The sequence below is a fragment of the Pipistrellus hanaki genome (genome assembly GCF_964339955.1).
Source record: "Pipistrellus hanaki genome assembly, chromosome: 18".
NCBI lineage: Eukaryota > Metazoa > Chordata > Mammalia > Chiroptera > Vespertilionidae > Pipistrellus > Pipistrellus hanaki.
This window is the reverse complement of record NC_140520.1, coordinates 372,478-390,346: the sequence shown is the minus strand read 5'-3', so window position 1 is coordinate 390,346 and position 17,869 is coordinate 372,478. Positions and strand designations below refer to the sequence as shown.

General features: G+C 46.9%; 2 protein-coding genes across 2 annotated transcripts in view; both read left to right on the top strand.

Moving 5' to 3' along the window:
* Positions 1–17,869, top strand: part of LOC311613019 (butyrophilin subfamily 3 member A3-like) — a 53,521-nt gene that overhangs the window by 9,996 nt on the left and 25,656 nt on the right. The window lies entirely within an intron of this gene.
* Positions 8,933–11,036, top strand: LOC311612482 (butyrophilin subfamily 3 member A3-like; the record flags this gene model as incomplete). The annotated part of the gene is made up of 2 exons (XM_084865464.1): positions 8,933–9,378; positions 10,324–11,036. Exons 1-2 carry the CDS (start codon positions 9,360–9,362, stop codon positions 11,034–11,036), a joined length of 732 nt encoding a protein of 243 aa, XP_084721590.1. The 5' UTR covers positions 8,933–9,359.

Below are 17,869 nucleotides of genomic sequence, written 5' to 3'. Positions count from 1 at the left end.
CCTAACTGCTTCTGCCTGCAGACCTGATCACTCCCTAATCACTCCTCTGCCATCTTGATAGACACATAACTGCTCCCCTGCCAGTCTGAATGCCCCCAACTGCCCTCTCCTACTTGCTCAATCGCCCTAACTGCCCTCCCCTGCCAGCCTGGTCATCCCAAACTTCCCTCCCCTGCTGGCCTGGTCACTCCAACTGCCCTCCCCTGCTGGCCTGACCACCTCTAACTTCCCCCTCATGCTCACCTGGTAACCTCCAACTGCCCTTCCCTGCTGGCTCAGTCACCCCCGACTGCCCTCCCCTGCTGGCCTGCTCACCCACAACTGTCGTCCCTTGCTGGCCTGCTTGTCTCTAACTGCCAACCTGGTCACTTTTAACTGCCCCCCCCCCCTGCTGGCCTGATTGCCCACAACTGCTCTCCCCTGCCAGCCATCATGTGGTAGCCATCTTGTGGCCACATGAGGGCAGCTGTCTTGTGTGTGAGGGTGTGTTGGTCAATTTGCATATTACCTCTTTATTATATAGGACTAGAGGCCTGATACACAAATCAGTGCATGGGTGGGGTCCCTTGGGGTGGCCTGCAGGGATTGGGCCAAAACCCGTAGTCCAACACTGCCTGCAGCTCCTACCTGATGCTCCCGCTCATCTTGGATCCACTGAGCCTGCCATGGGTTCGTGCCCAATCAGTCCTGATAGGGAGAGGCTCATGCTGCCCCAGCAGTGCTATCCAGTCATGAGCCCTACATCTGGCACTCTTCCAAGGAGAGTGACCTGCAGGATAGAGCTGAAATCAGCTCTTGGACATCCCTTGAGGATCCCAGATTATGAGGGGGTGAAGGCCAGGCTGAGGGACCAGTGTACAATCAGGCTAGGGAGGGATCTCAAGAGGGTCCCAGGGCATGTCCAGCCCATCTTCTCAGTCCTTATTGGCCAGATCCCAGTAGCAAGCTAACCTACTAGTCAGAGCATCTGTCTCTGGTGGTCAGTGCACGTCAAAGCAACTGGTCAACCAGTTGAATGTCTGCCCCCCTGGTGGTCAATGCATGTCATAGCGAGCAGTCCAGCTGCCTTAGCATATCATTAGCATATTACACTTTGATTGGTCATTCAGTTCTTCTGTCGTTCAGTCTATTTGCAATTACCTTTTTATAGGATATATATATTTAAGAGGTACCAGTACAATCATTATTATTTTAGTGTAATGCAATTTTTTTCTTTCTTTTTTTTCTTGTCTAAATTTTACTTACGTCTCCTTTTTCCCTGATTGACTCCTCCCCCCAAAGCCATTCCCATCCCGGGCAAGCCTCCAGAGCCTCAGTGTCTGTGTCCATTGGTCATGCAAATATGCATGCATACAACTCCTTTGTTTGTTCTCTAACTCCCCATCTACCCTGCCATTTGACTCTGGATTTATTTTTGTTCATCAAATTATGTTGATCATTATATCCCACATCTGAGTGAGATCATGTGATATTTATCTTGCTCCAACTGGTTTATTTTGCTTAGCATAATGCTCTCCATTTTTATCCATGCTATTGCAAATGGTAAAAGTTCTTTCTTTTTTATAGTGGCATAGTATTCCATTGTGTAGATGTATCACAGTTGTTTAATCCACTAATCTGCTGATGGGCACTTAGGCTGTTTCCAAATCTTAGTTTTTGTAAATTGCACTGCTATGAACATAGGGATGCATATATCCTTTTTGATTGGTGTTTCTGGTTGCTTAAAATGCAGTCCTACAAGTAGGATTACTGGGTCAAATGGGAGTTGCATTCTAAACTTTTTGAGGAAGTTCCATACTGTCTTCCACAGAGGCTGCACCAGTCTGCATTCCCACCAGCAGTGCATGAGGGTTCCTTTTTCTCTGCATCCTCACCAGCACTTGTCTTGTGTTGATTTTTTTAATGATAGCCATTCTAACAGTTGTAAGATGGTACCTCATTGTTTCTCTGATTTACATCTCTCGGATGATTAGTGACTTTGAGCATGTTTTCATATGTCTTTCAGCCTTCTGTATGTCCTCTTTCAAAAAGTGTCTACTTAGGTCCTTTGCTCATTTCTTATTCATCACTTTGAATATTTCTTGCCACTTCCGTCTGGCCTATATAGTTTCTGTTGAGAAATTAGCTGATAATCGTAAGGGTGCTCCCTTGTAGGTAACTAACTGTTTTTCTCTTGCTGCTTGTAAGATTCTCTCTTTGTCTCTTGCTCTTGGCATTTTAATTATGATGTGTCTTGGTGTGATCCTCTTTGGATTCCTTTTGTTTGGGGTTCTCTGTGCTTCCTGGACTTGTAAGTCTATTTCTTTCACCAGGTAGGGGAAGTTTTCTGTCATTATTTCTTCAAATAGGTTTTCAGTATCTTGTTCTCTCTCTTCTTCAGGCACCCCCATACTTCTGATGTTGGAACGCTTGAAGTTGTCCAAGAGGCTTCTTATACTGTCTTCAACTTTCTGGATTCTCTTCTCTGGAAGAGTGTTCTTTGCCTCTTTATATTCCAAATCTTTGACTTGATTCTTGAGATCTTCTAATCTGCTGTTGGGCCTCTGTATAATATTTTTTTATTTCAGTCAGTGTATGTTTAATTTCTAGTTGGTTCTTTTTCATATCCTCGAGGGTCTCATTAAATTTATTGGTCTTTTCTAGGAAATTCTTGAAAAACCTTATAATGTGGTTTTGAACTGTTATCCAGTCTTTTGTTCTCCTCCATTTCTTTCATTTGAGATCTGTTTCCTTTTCTCAGCATTTTTGCTGCTTCCCTGAGTTGGTAGGGTAGCTTTGTGGGCCTGGGTGTCCTATATAGTTCAATGGGTCAGCCTCCCAGTTGCCTGATGTGGACATTCTTGGTGCATCCCTTTGTGGACTGTGTGTACACCCTTCTTGTAGTTAAGTCTTGATTGTTGTTGATGTCACTGGGAATAATTGACCTCCAGGCCAATTGGCTGTGAGGGCTGGCTGTGTCTATAATGGAAGAATTGCTGTGCTGGAGACACGTTTATGGTGGAGGACGTTCCTGTAGGGCTTTGGTGCTCACTGAGTCTGTCTCTTGAATGTGTCCCTTATGGGAGTATTGAAATCTGGTTTCATCTCACACAAACCACTAGAGACACTAGTTTCTGGATTTCCAACGAGGTGCAGTTCAGCTACTGTCTGAGGCCACCCAGCAGGAGCTACAGCAAGAACTACAGTTTTCTCCTCTTTGCTTGGGATTTGGCAGTTTTGAAGCTGGAGCTCCAGTTTATTTGTTAAGCTGCCACAATACAGGCCATTTATATGCAAAAGCAGCCGTGTGGAGCCAGAGTGGGTTTGTAGAATGTGTGTGGGGGGCCTCAGGGAGGGGCGAGGTCTCAGGACCTCACAGGCTTGGTCGTGGCAAACAGCAATGGCTGCCATCAGCCATCTCTGCCTTTCCGCTTTTCCAAGTCCCCACATTTCCAAGTCCCCACATCCCCACCTCCAGCACAGTAAACAATGATTGCTGCGCGCACCTCTGCAAAAAAGTCATCCTCATTTTCAGACTGGATGGCCAACAGACCAGCTTCTCCTGTAGGCATCTGGGTTCCCCGCGTGGCCCCAGAAACTGGATTTCAAAGTGATCCGGAGCTTGTTTCCCTTCAGGTTGAAAAAAAGCTGCACACCCAGTCGCCCGTCACCAGCCTGATTTGCATGCCTCCGTACCTAGGCTTATCAACTTTTCAGCACTTGTGCTCCTTTCTCTTTCAGCCAGCTTTCCCATGGTTCTGGGTGGTAGACGTTTTGTCTTTTAGTTGTAGTTTTGAAATTATTGTGCAAGGCGGCAGATTAGTTATTCACCTACTTTTTTAGCCACCATCTTGGTTTTCCTATTTTTAGTAATTTTTTAAGATAGGCTTGTAGAGCTATGAACTTCCCTATCAAGACTGCTTTCTTACATTTTGTCCCATAGATTGTAGATTGCTGTGTTTTCATTGTCATTTGTTGCCATGATGCTATATATATATATATATATATATATATATATATATATATATATATAATTTTTTAATCTCTCTGGTAACCCAATCATTGTTGAATAGCATGCTGTTTACCCTCCAACTGTTTGATTTTTTTTTATTGTTTTATTGTAGTTGATTTCTATTTTTATGCCATTGTGATCTGAGAAGATGCTTGATATATCTGTCTTCTTGAATTTGAACAGACTTTGCTTGTGCCCCAGTATGTGGTCTATCTTCGAAAATGACCTGTGTGCACTTGAGAAGAATGTATATTCTGTGGCTTTGGGGTGAAATGTTCTCAAGATGTCAATTAATTTCATCTGATCTAGTGTGTCATTTAGGATTGATGTTTCTTTGGTGTTTTTTTTTTTGTTTGTTTGTTTGTTTGTTGTTTGTTTAGAGGATTTAGCCAAAGATGTTAGTGGGTATTAAAGTCCCTCACTATGACTGTATTGCTGTCAATCTCTCCCTTGATATATTCTAAAAGTTTTTTTTTAAAAAAAATGTATTTGGATGCTCCTGTATTGGGTGCATATATGTTTCCCAGAGTTATATCTTCTTGTTGAATTGCTCCCTTTAGTATTATGAAGTGGCCTTCCTTATCTCTTGTATGGCCTTCACTTAGAGGTCTAATTTGTCAGATATCAGTATTGCTAACCCAGCTTTTTTTTTTTTTTTTTTTTTTTTTAAATTTCCATTTGCCTAAAAAAAACTTCTATCCCTTCACCATCAGTCTATGTGAGTCCTTTGTTCTGAGGTGGGTCTCCTGTAGACAGCAGATATATGGGTCATGTTTTCTTACCCATTCACCTACCCTATGTCTTTTGATAGGGGCATTTAATCCATTTACATTTAAAATTATTATTGACTAGAGGCCCAGTGCACAACATTTGTGCACTTCAGGGAGAGATCCCTCATCCTGGCCTGCACCCTTTAGCAGTCTGGGAGCCCTCGGAGGGTGTCTGATTGATGTAAGCTGTAGTCAGACATTCTTAGCACTGCAGCAGAAGTTAGAGAGGCTCCCACCACTGCCACTGCACTTGCCAGCTGTCAGCCCAGCTTGTGTCTGAGTGGTGTTTCCCCTGTGGGAGTGTATCTGCCCCCCACCCCCACCCCCCGGTGTCAGTGTGCATCATAGTGACTGGTCATTCTGCTGTTCAGTCAATTTGCATATTACCCTTTATTATATAGGATAGGTTCTTGTTTGTCACTATTTTATTCTTCATGCCTGTGTTTCTTCTTCCCTTCCAATTTCTTCTTTTTATACCAGACCCTTTAGTATTTCATGCATTGCTGGCTTGGTGGTAATAAACTTCCATAGTTGTTTTTGTTTTTTTGTGTTTTTTTTTCTGTGAAACTCCTGATTTCACCCTCAACTTTCGTTCATAGCCTTGCTGGGTACAGTATTCTTGGATTCAGATTCTTGCTTTGCATGATTTTGTATATTTCCTTCTGTTCCCTTCTGGCCTGATGTGTTTTTATTGAAAAATCAGTTGATAGTCTGATGGGAGACTTGTATGTAACTTTCTGTGTCTCTCTGGCAGCCTTTAAGATTCTTACTTTGTCGTTGGTGTTTGCCAATTTAATTATAATGTGTTTTGGTGTCATTATTTTTGGGTTCATCTTGTTTGGGACTCTGTGAGCTTCTTAGACTTTTGAGTTTTTTCTTCCTGATATCAGGGAAGTTTCCTGTCATTATTTTTCTATTTCCTCTCCTTCTGACACCCCTCTTATGCAGATGTTGTTTCATTTTGTGTTATCCCTAAGTTCCCTTAGGCTTTCCTCCTGTTTTTTAAGTTTGTTTTTCCAATTGCTGCTCTGCTTAGGTAGTTTTTCCTATCTCATCTTCTAGCTCACTGATGCTATCTTTTGCTTCGTCTAGTCTACTATTGATGCTTTCTATTGTGTTTTTTTATTGCAGGGATGTCATTTCTTCTTGGTTCTTCTTCATTTCCTCTTGATTCTTACACATATTGTTGAATTTGTATTCCAGATTTTTCAGCATCCTTATGACCATGCCCTGAATTATTTATCTGACAAATTGCTTGCCTCCATTTCATTTACTTCCTTTTCCTTTGATTCCTCCTTTCCTTTTGTTGGGGGCTGTCTCTTTGTCTCCCCATGTTTGGTAAGTTCAGGGTATCTGGCTACGTAGTTCTCTCTCTCCTGCATTGACTTAAAGGCAAAAAATACAACACAACAAGACACAACACACAGGGCACCAAACACAAATGGATCTATGATACCAATTACCCCAAATAAAGAGGGCCACCAGAGAAAACAGAACTAGGGGAGAAAAAAATAGTGCAGAAATCATATTGAGAAAATGAAAAAAATGTAAGAGAGAGAAGAAATAAATGGGAAAAGGAAGGGGGGGAGGTTATATGTATGTTGGGAGAAAACTCCAAAAAACTAACAACTAACCCCAAAAATGCAAACAACAAACACCCAGATGAGTCTGAGGAGGAAGAGCTTATTTTTCTCAGGTGATCTCTGACCTTTATGTCCACAGATTGCCTTACCAGCTGTGTTTAATTCTCCAATTCTGGTTGGTGTTACTTGATGCAGCTGTTCCTTCCATCTGCTCTGTGAGAACTTGCAGGACCCATCCATATATTTGGCTGCCACCTTGTCTCCCCTGAACAAACTTTTCGGGTGCCCGAAACCAGGGATGCGGGAGTCTCAGTGCTCTTGGGTTTGCAGCTGAGGCAGCTGGTCCCTGGGCATTGTGGTTTTAGGGTCCTGGGAGGTATCTAAGGCCTCCTTGGTCCAAGGTAAGGCTGGTATTTCGATCACAGCCAGTTTCCCCTAGAAGATGTCATGGTCTCCACAGCAAAGTTGGCCACTCTTGAGAGATTTCAGCAGCAGTGGAGGTTGCCCAGCCAGGGGAGCCTGGTCCACCAGTCACCAACAGTTCTGTGAATATAGCTGTCCCTCCTCACACATGCAGACACTCCCCACACATCCACGCACTCTCCTTTCGCTCTCTCACTCACATACTATCTTGCAGCCAGCTATACCATCATTGACATCTTAGACCTTGAAGATGTTTATGATTTAAAAATGAATAAACTCTCACATGGCTCAGGTACTTTTGAATGCTCTGCGGATTAGGACACTGAGAACAGATGGGCTAAGTCATGGGTTCATGGTCACAGAGCTGAAGACCCAGAATGAGACCCCATGACCTCCAGCCCCAAAGGTCACCTTAGTCAGCAGGTCAAGCCACTGATGAGAAGCTGATAAATGGGAGAGGGGAGTGGAGAGGAGACTCCAATGACTGTATGTACATTATACTCTATTCCCATGTGAGAGGCAGACATTAGGACACTAGTCTATGTGACAGGAAGAGTTCTGGGCCCTTTGGGATGTGAAATGTCCCTTCCCCTCCAGAGAGACCCCAAGCCCCTTCCGGCAAGCAGATGAACTTTTCCCCCGCAGGCCCCATCTTCTCCAGCGCACAGCCCTGGCAGGTGGCCTTCGTGGTGACCCTTCTGGCTCTGATAGTGCTCTTGCTATGGGCAGTGATCTCACAATGGCACCTGCAGAAGAGAAACCAGGCGTTGATCCAGAAGGAAAAGCAGCAGCAAAGTACCAATGGTGAGGCCTGGCTGCAGGTGGGTGGGACCACAGGCCAATCACCCAATGTGCAGGTCGCCCCTCCAGACCCATGACAGTACCTTCTCTTTCTGCTTATTTCCAGAGAAGCTGCAGGAGGAGCTCAGTAAGTCCTGATCCCCCCCCACACACGGGTTCTAGAGTCTCTGGTTACCTGCCTTACTGACACCTCCCATTTCCCCTGCAGGGTGGACAAAGAAGAAATACCTGTCACGTGAGTACCTGGACTCCATCTAAGACTCTCAGCTGGTACCTGTCCAGCCCCTTTCTCACCCCTGACCGTCCAGGGGAAGAAAGGAGGATACTGATGGGGAGGTCGGGCAGGGTTTCCTCCTTGGAGAAAGGGGTCAGGCTCTCATCAACAGGCCCCCCACACCCGGATGTCCAGAAACCCCAGAAAGGAGAGAGGAGATGACTCAGGATGTCAGGTCCTCTCTCCCTGGATGCTATACAGGATCTATAGGCTGCTGAGAGGAAACTAGAAGGAGAGAGAACATTCTCTTCAAGAGGAGGGGCTGCTATCAGTTGTCCCAGATTTATCATAACTGCTGAAAAGGGGTGTCTGAAATTCTCTCACTAAGTCGCCCAATTGTTTTTCGGAAAGCATGCAGATTGAGGTGGATAAGTTCTAGCACACATATGCTTACACGTATGCACATGGCAAGCCTAGCCAGGTACAGGAGGAAGATAGTCACCTCATATGGCAGGGGTTCCTGGCCCATGGATAGCACCACACCCTATGTATAGTAGGCTTCTCCTTCTCCCTTAAAGGAAGGCTTCTCATTGCCACACCCCAATGGCCAGCATCACAGCAGTTGATGGTCATTACTAAGGAACAGGAGGGCACTTTCACACAAGCCCTGTGAAGCTGAGGCAGATCTCACCATACAGCCGGCTCCTCAGTGACTAAGTGGCTCCTGGGAGGAACACAGGAACATAGGGTGGACATGCTGGGCACAGGGATGGTTCTCAGGTTGGCATGTGAGAGATGAATGGCACAGGATGTCATCACACTACTCAAAATGATGTGCAATTTAAAACGTATGAATTGCTTATTTCTGGAATTTTCTGTTTAACATTTTCCAACTGTGGTTGACAGAGGGTAACTGACACTTCAGGAAGGGAAGCGATGGCTAAAGGTGACTGCTGTTCAGAAACATACAGGACAAACCTGCAGGTGCAGCTGGGACAGCCCCATCGGTGCCTGCGGGTCATTGAGTGCAGGTGACCTTAAAGAGGAGGGGAGCAGGAAACTGAACAGGCAGAGGGAGGGAGGAGGGGTCAGCAGGAGAGAGAGGAGAGGACTCAGACATGACAAGTGAGGTGACAGCCTGTCTTCCTTTGCAGGTGACAGTGCTCAGGCCTATGCAGGTGAGTGACTCGTGCTCTCTGGTCCTGGCACCTGTGTACAAAGCCCTTCAACACTTTCTGTGCTGCTGAGGGATCATCAGAGCCTGCTCAGAGCTCATTTTCTGTGGAGGACCACCCTGCCTTTCTGCACACCCAGAGGACCTTCCAGATATAGCGTCTCCTTATCTGCTGCCACACACATGCACCTGGGCAAGGCCTGGCCCCATCACCCACAGCCCCACTGTGATGGAGGGAAGCCCACATTCTGAGAGCTTTTGTGCCTCATCCTCAGAGCTGTGGGGGAAGGAAACTAGATATTGGGGGGAAGGAGAGGGAAGAGGCTCAGTGAGGAGAATGGTGTGGGGAGAAGAGAAATGATAACCTTTCCTTGCCTGTGTCTCCTCACTTTCAGAGTGGAAGATGGGCCTTTACCAACCCGGTGAGTGAATGACCTTGTGTTCCCTGGGCCAACATACAGGGGCTTGACTCCGTTTTCCTTCTCCAGCTCTTCACTAGGGGACATCACGGTGGGTGGCATGAGGTCCCTGTAGTGTGTCCATCTGCTGTCATGAGAGCCGGGAACAGATGCTACCCTGGGCTTCCCCAGTCTGTGTGGGGAAAAAGGAGGCATGAAGGGTGGAGCGGCGGGCAGGAGCTGGAGGGAAAGAGATATGACCTGGTACAGCTGCTGCCCCTGCTGCCCCGACCAGAGGCAGCGAGCCTAGTGATGCTGCCCAAGGAGGACGGATTCCTGGGCAAAGAAGGGCAGGTGGGGAGTGAAGGTCACATAGAGCCCAGAATGGCCCCAGCACAGCAGAGACCTGGTCACTATGATCATACCACATGCTTCCTTGACTCCTGGCCTTGGGCTAAGTGTACCTCACATTCTGTGTTATTGTACCCTAAATATTAGTACTTTTATTCCCATTTTACAGATATTACAATGAGACTTGTGACATTACATAGTGTGTGTGTGTGTGTGTGTGTGTGTGTGTGTGTGTGAGTGTATGTGTGTGTGTGTGAAAAGAGACCGTGCAGAAAAGGAAGTTGTCCAGCTCAGGAGAGCAGAGCAGGGGCTGGAATTGAAATCCATGTGACTGTGCAGCAAGGTGGGCTCAGTCCTTTAGGGGAGGAAATGGAAGGAAGATAGAAGGAAGGGGCCACTTGAGATGGCGGGTTAGGCAGACCCCAGCCCTCCTCACCCTCCCTTCCTCACTGAACACCAGGCCCTGTGTTTTCTCTTGGCTTTGCTGAGGGTCACACTCAGGGCAGCTGGATCCCCAGGCTCCGGGCTCGGGTCTGACCAGCCAGACCCAAACCTTGGAGCCTGAGACTCTCAGGTCTGGAAACCATGGTTGACTCCTCACCATTGAACTCTCCGCAGCGGATGTGACTCTGGATCCAGAAACTGCGCACCCCAAACTCCTTATTTCTGAGGACCAGCGGAGCCTGAACTTGACAGAAACAAGGCAGAGCCTGCCAGACAACCCCAGGAGATTTCAGGAACTTTTATGTGTGCTGGGCTGTGAGAGCTTCATGTCAGACAGACACTTTTGGGAGGTGGAGGTAGGGTTCAGGCAACAGTGGCAATTTGGTGTGTGTAGCGAAAATGTGGAGAGAAAACATTATGTTAAAATAACACCCCAGAATGGATTCTGGACAATATCACTGTTAAATGGGCATGACTTCAATGCTGGAACAGATCCCTGGACTAAACTCACAACTGCCAAACCTCCTAAAAGAGTGGGGGTGTTCCTGGATTATGAGAAGCGGGAGGTCTCCTTCTATGATGCCATCAATGGAGTCCACATCTACACCTTCCCACCAGCTTCCTTCTCTGGGCCTCTGTTGCCTGTTTTCAGGGTTTTAAAACAGGAGTCCACTGCCTTGACCATTTGCCCAGCACTGAAAGGAGTGGGGAGTTCTCCTGTGTCTGACCCACTGCCTGGCCCTTCCCTGGAGACCCAAGTTGCCTCAGACTCAGCTGATGGCAATGAGGACCCTCAGGCAGAACTAAACCCTTTGCTTCTCCTTGCCCAGCCCCGAGCTGAGGGCCTGCTTAACAGCAAAACCTCACAACAGGAACATACTAACTAAAAACTCACTGAGTGAAGTACTTCACTAATAGTCAAGTTTTGCACAGGAGAAAGGAGGAGACATTTGCTAAGGAACTTAACGTTCCAAAGTGACTCAGTGCCCTTCCTGCCACCATAGCACACACTCACAGATAACTTAAAATGTGGTGGGTGCTGGCTAAAGGCTTCAGGTGACTTTCACTCACCAATCCTCACAGCACCCTGTGAGGTGGCCGCATTGAACATGTGGAAAGGGAGGCAGGGCCCAGGGAAGTGACATAGAATTCATGCAGGAAGCAGTGCTGCTGGGAGCTGTTTGACCTCTGCCTCCACCTCCAGTCTGTTCCTTTGCAGCCAGTTGTTCCCATTGGGCAGGGTGATGGGCAGCCTGAGGTTCCCTTCCCAGGGCCTCAGGGTAAAGGTCACTGTAGGTGACTGTGAAGGCCACACCCACCTGGTTCCTTCAAGGGGAACTGTCAGAGCCATGGCCACTGCTCCATTGGCTGGCTGGCCATGATGACGTTGTCCACAGAACAAATTCACAGTGACCACACCACAGGGGCCTGAGAAGGGACCAGAGGCCACACTCCTCACCAGCTTGTGACCTGTGAACATGAAGCCCAACCAACCCCCAGCTTCATCCCTGAAGCTCACATGTGAGGCATGAATTGGGAAGGGAGTCAGATGCGCTGCAGTGGACTTTTTCTCCACTGTAGCCCTGTCTCCAGAAAAGGAACACTCCACGCTGAGCCTGCGTTGATGTTCCTGGAGGTTCTTTAACTGTAGGGTCCTGGGGAAGAGCCACTCCATCACCATCACTGTGATTGGTCACCACTGTGTCCCCTCCACCAAGCAGGTGGTTGTCCCGTTGCATTTGTTAAATAAATTGGTGAATAATCTTCTCTCTGCAAATGAGCTTCCTCTAGATGTTCACCCCATAGTTTACCCACAACATTTTCACAAAATCCTTATTGTATTAGCTGTGTATGCTGCTGTAATAAAACCACAAACTTCATGACCTAATGCAGCACAGATTCCTTCCTTCACATTTCTGTAGGTGAGAAGCCCAGTGTGGCCATGCCCGGACTGACACCCAGGTGTCTGCAGGCTGGGCTCCTTTCTGCAGGGTCTAGGGAGCAGTCTGATTCTTGCTAATTCTGGATGTTGGCAGAATTGAGTTCCCTGCAGTGGAGGGACGGAGGGTGCCATTACTTGCTGGGGGTCAGAAGAAGCTCCAGTCTATGAGCATCCAGAGTTGTTGTCCCAGGAGGCAGATGTGAGGGAACAACTCAGTTGACAGGAATGGGGAACCAAATCCAATCCTGGAAAAACTGCTGGTGGAACTGATGCTGGTGTGCTGACTGCAGTGTTGAACTTAGTCAGAAGGTCGCCAATTGTAATATACCCCATGACTAATACACAGGATGCAGAACCAAATCAATGAGGCATTTAATCAGTAAAGCCAGCGACTGTGAGGGAGATGTGGCTCCAAATCTTGCAGCCCCGAATGGCAGGAACATCAGGCTTATTTAGGCAAATATCACAAAGGTATCAATTACATCTTTAGGTTTGGAATAAGAAACCTGGTTTGCAAAAAGTTAAATTTAGCAAGTTAGTTATCTACAGAGATAACAGTTTTAGTTCTGGGAGCCACTGAGTCAATGGAAAACATTCCCAGAGCTATGGAGTGAAGGAAAGCAATTTCTGGTTCTGGGTCCTCAGGCACAGGAGAATAACCTTTGTGATGTGGGCCAGCAACATTCTGGGGTGATTTATGTGAGTTTCCAGAGCTCAGTCTGGAAGTGAGGTTACTACCCTATTTTTTTAAGCAAGCAGGTGTGTACAGAAGCCAGAATGGCAGGGTTGGAGTTTAAACAGCAGTTTTTACCCTAGATGAATGCTATGATGCTTCAGTAGAGGCCTCCAGAGAAAGCGTTTAGGCACAGGTGGGGAATTTTAAGAAATGTTCCGTGGGAAGGTTATTCTAGAATAAATGTACACAGTATCCCATTTGGGGTCTGTGATGCCAGGAAGGAAACATTAGGTGGGTGTGGGGGTGCTGGGCCCAGCAGACCATCACCTGGCAGGCAGAGCCTTTGCTGGCTGCAATGGTCCTGTTCTCCTCTTGAGAGAGAGAAAGGGCTTTGGCCTGCCACTCAGTCTCCCAAGGACTCTCACTGAATGTTTTCTGAATGAGTCACTAGTATCCATAAAAATTGCTGTCTGCCTCTGTTCTTTACCCACGCCCCTCCTGGTGTCCCCCAATATCTTCCCTGCCCCCCACAAGTCTAGCAATGTGAATGAAATTCTTGGGCTTTGGGAAGAGGATACATACATTCACCTCAAACCATGCCTGCCCCAACCCCAATCACACCCACACACCCACGACCAATTCTTCTAAAAAGAGCAAAAGGAAATAAAAGGCCGGATAATCTTACAAGACATTTTTCAAGCTCAAGCAATTTATTTGTATTATACCTAGAAATTCGTCAGGAGTAGACTTGGCCCAGGGATCTAGAAATGTTTTCTCTGGCAAGGCTGAGTGTTAATATTTTGGCTATGTGGATCATGGGATCTCCTCTTGTAGCACAATCTTAGATGGAAGGGTTGGCTGCTTCTAGTAACCTTCATGTATGGGCTGACATTTGAATTTCATAGAATTAGGACATGTCGCCCAAAAAGTTTTAGTTTCCCTGTGTCTCTAGAACAGAAAGACCACTATGAGGAGGGCTGCAGACTGCCACTGACTTCTAAACTCAGGACTTTGTTGTTAACTGAGAAATCTTTATTGTTTAAGTCAATAACACAATCTGACAGGACCCCCCAGGGTGGTGGTTAGAGAGCTAAGGCCTTCAGAGCCTCCAGCCCATTCTCCCTCACCTACCACCATCATCAATGTCAGTCTTCTCTCTCTCCCTCACACTTGTGTAGTTAAAATTGGAAGTGAAACAGCTCAGAGATGAGGCTTTCCAGGGCGATGGAATCACAGCCGAGTTAAATCTAGAGAGGCCCTTCTCCCCAACCACCCAGTGGGATTCCCGTCATCCGCTGCATTTAACAACAGCTCAGGGCTGACCCAGCTTCTTCTTCACGGGAGACAGGAGAAAGACTCACTTCTAAGGGGGAACCACGTGGGAATGAAGGTGGAGTCAGGGCTATGCTCCCTCCACCAGGAAATTGAGACTGCCAGGAACCCCTGATACTAGGGCACAAGTCAAACCAACCTGTGGGGATCCGAAGCCCAGGCTTCCTGCCTCCAGAATGGAGAAACAATTATCTGCTTTTGAAGCCGCCCCATTGGTGGCACTTTGTGCAGCCAGAAGACCCAGGGAACCTACATGCAGCTGTACAGTGGCTTCCATGATGTGAGGTGTGGAGTGATCAATACAGAGATGGGGACAGAGGGGAAAGAAATCTTAGCCCGTGTATTTAACCTTCTGCATCAGAAAACTCTCTGGGCTGTCTCCTACCCAGTGAAAGGTTCTTAAACATTAACAGGAAGAGAAGTACATTGTTCTCTTTCAAAATTATTTAACATCCATGCAAATCTATAACAAGAAGGTAAATATTTGAGGGCCCAAGTCCTGTGTTTGGATAAAAAAGCAGAGCCCACAGGACGTGGGGCCTAATGTTTAAGCCATAAGACAACCATCATGGAGCAGTTCTTCTCCACCTGCAGGTCCTGGGCATTGAAGGTGTGTGAAATCAATCCATTATGTAGAGACCAAACTTAAATACACATGAAGGGAACTATGAGAGCATACAGTATATATAAATGTTTGTGTCCTCAGTTACATTATAAAAGGTATTTATTTCTGTAGATCATAGTTTTAAAATAAAAAACAAAGAAGGTTTTAGATTAAAGATCTGGGAAGTTGCCTGGAGGACCTGGTGGACGGAGAGGTGGGCTCCTTTACATGAGTACAGGGTGCAGTGATGTGCTGTGGCCACTTGGGGTGGAGAGATCTAAAGATTATCTTCTGAGAGGTTAGGAAGAGGTGGGAGGTGGAGGTGGGAAGGGCACAGGAACCAGAAAAGGGTGGAGAGATACGGGGATGAAGGTGAAGGGAAAGGCGGGGGAGGGGTGAAGGAGAGAAAATGAAGAACGTGTCCCGTAGCTTCTGGTCCAGAATGAAGAGACCCATGGAACTGACAGGAACCCAACCTGGAGCCTTGAGTCCAACCCAGTTAACCAGGCCCAGGCGAGCCCACCTGAACCAGCTGCACCCTGACCCCTGCAGACCCACAAAGGAGAGGATAAATGTTGATATGATCTCCTGAGACGTTCGGTTTTTGTTTTGAGAAATGATTGCAATAGAACCCTGTGTAATGCACATACACCTGTTGCCCCATAACAAGCTAGTCATTCATATTAATAACAGGGAAGGAGCAAAGGGGAGGCCAGACAGAATAACCAAGGTCAAGTGGTAGCCTCACCAGGAAGCTACCACTTGACACATCCCAGGGACCAGTCTAGTCCCTGGAAATCACTGGGGGAGGGTTTCAAAGAGGACGATGGGCACATGTGCAGTGAAGACGGGGTGATGGAGGAAAGGGGCTTGCCTGTCAGTCTAACCTGGGAACAGAGATCATTGGCTAGAAGGGTGCACCCCAATGCAAGCCCATCAACATCTGGGAATACATAATCACCAGAATTCTCTCTCTGGTTGCTTCTGCTTACTCTCCTGCTTCTTCCTTACTAGTGACCCCTGCTAGGCTGCCGTGTGGCCCCAGAAGCTGAAAAGAGCATGGCCATGCAGCCCCATTCGCCATGGACTGCAGCTGGGAGCACTAGCTCACCAGCCAGATGCTGGACTGGGCAGGACTGTGCCAATATGGAGCAGGATCTCTGGGAATGGCTTGAATCCTGGTTCTGCTGAGGATAAATTGGACATTTTCATGCAGGACAGAGGGAGATGGACCCTTAGAAACTCCGGGGTTTGATTCCACAGAAATAAAGCTTTCTGCAGGATCTCGTCCTCCTTTGGGGCCTCAGGAAATGTTTGTTCCCGTGGCACCCCAAGAATCCTGCTCCAGTCAGCAATAGGTAGAGACACTTAGAGCACCCCACAGATCACACACCCAGAGCAAAGTTAAGGTTATTATCATTATATTTTACAACAAGGGCTTTCAAAAAGGGACTTTGCACTTTTTCTCCTCCTGAGCAAGCTTTCTTTCCCCTCCCTTTCCCCCACATCAGAGACTCACCTGCAGTGAAGACCTAAGGAGTGCCTCTGCTCTGTGGTTTTCAGCTAAAACTGCCAACTGTAAGTGGGGGAGTGGGTGAAAGCCAGGGCCCAGGTCTCTTTAGGAGAGAGGCTGATGAGCTGGGTGAGCCTTCAGGTGAGGACACGGTGAGACCCTGTTGGCAGGGCAAGGTAAGGCCTGAACTCAGAAATAGGTGGGAGGGAGATAACCAGAATGAGTGAGCTTGACACCTGCATGTTCCTAAGAACTTCCTGTGGTCACTGAGGCCTCTGACGGGCTCTCCTGCTCCTCTGTGGGAGTGTGTTCTAAGAGATTCTGAAAGACAGGCCGATACTGAACCCAGGTTTAACTGCCTGCCACTGGAAAGATCACATGGAGATCATGGGACTGGTAGGAATGTAGGGTTATTCTAGAGCCTGCAGCTTCAGAAGATGGGAGACTCAGCTGCAGGGGTTTAGTAAGAAAGAGGAGAGGTGAATAAAGAAGAAGAATAAAGGAATAAAAAGCAGGGGGTTGAGAATTCTCTGTTGAGGGATAAAGTACAAGCCAACACAGTGTGTTCAGATCACTGGTTGAAGGTCAGCAAATCTTCTGGAGATGGAATGTCTGCTTTTTCTGAAGTTAGTTACTAGAAATCTTAAGTGAACAGGCTGTTTATGTGCACTCTCATTTACAGAAATAATGTTAAAATAATGGTGGGGTTAGGTTACAAGATGTGCAGCTAAAGATTTACATGAAAAGATGTTCATTACAGAACCATATGTAATCTAGAATAATAAATGTGTGATATGCTAATTATACCTGATAGCTAAATGACTTTCCAGAGGACCTTCCAGACATAGCTGAGGTAGCAAGTGCCGAAGCCCTTGTACGAATTTCGTGAATTTGGCCTCTAGTATCCTACTTAACCCTACATAATAAAAAGGTAATATGCAAATTTACTGATGGGCAGAACGACTGGTCGCTATGATGCACACTGACCACCAGAGGGCAGACGCTCAACACAGGAGCTGCCTCCTGGTGGTCAGTGCACTCTCACAGGGGGAGCACAGCTCAGCCACAAGCTGGGCTGCCACCTGGCACACACAGTGGCCTGCCTCTAAGACAGCACTAAGGATGTCCTAATGTGACTTAGGCCTGGGGAGCGGGCCTAAATCATCACTCAAACAATTCCCGAAGGCTCCCAGACTGTGAAAGGTGCAGGCCAGCCTGAGGAATCCTTTCTCCCCTCCACCCCCGTGCAGGAAGGTCATGCACTGAGCCTCTAGTTGTAATATAAAAATGTAAGAGATAGCATAGTTATACAACGGTTGGAGAATGGATAAACATCACATTGTCTGACAGCAGAGGGATTTCCAATCCGTATGTCTTGGCCATCCATGCCTCCTCTTTTTAAAAAAAAAATATATTTTATTGGTTTTTTTGCCCCCCTCCCTCCCATACATACCCTCCTTCCCCAGAATTTTATGTCCATTGGTTGTACTTATATGCATGTATACAAGTCCTTCGGTTGATCTATTATCTCCCCCAGATCTCCCTCCCCTCCCCACTGTAATTTGACCTTCTGCTTGTTGCTTTACTGTCTCTATAACTATCTTTTGGTTCATCAGTTTATAATGTTCTTTATTATCCATAAATGAGTGAGGT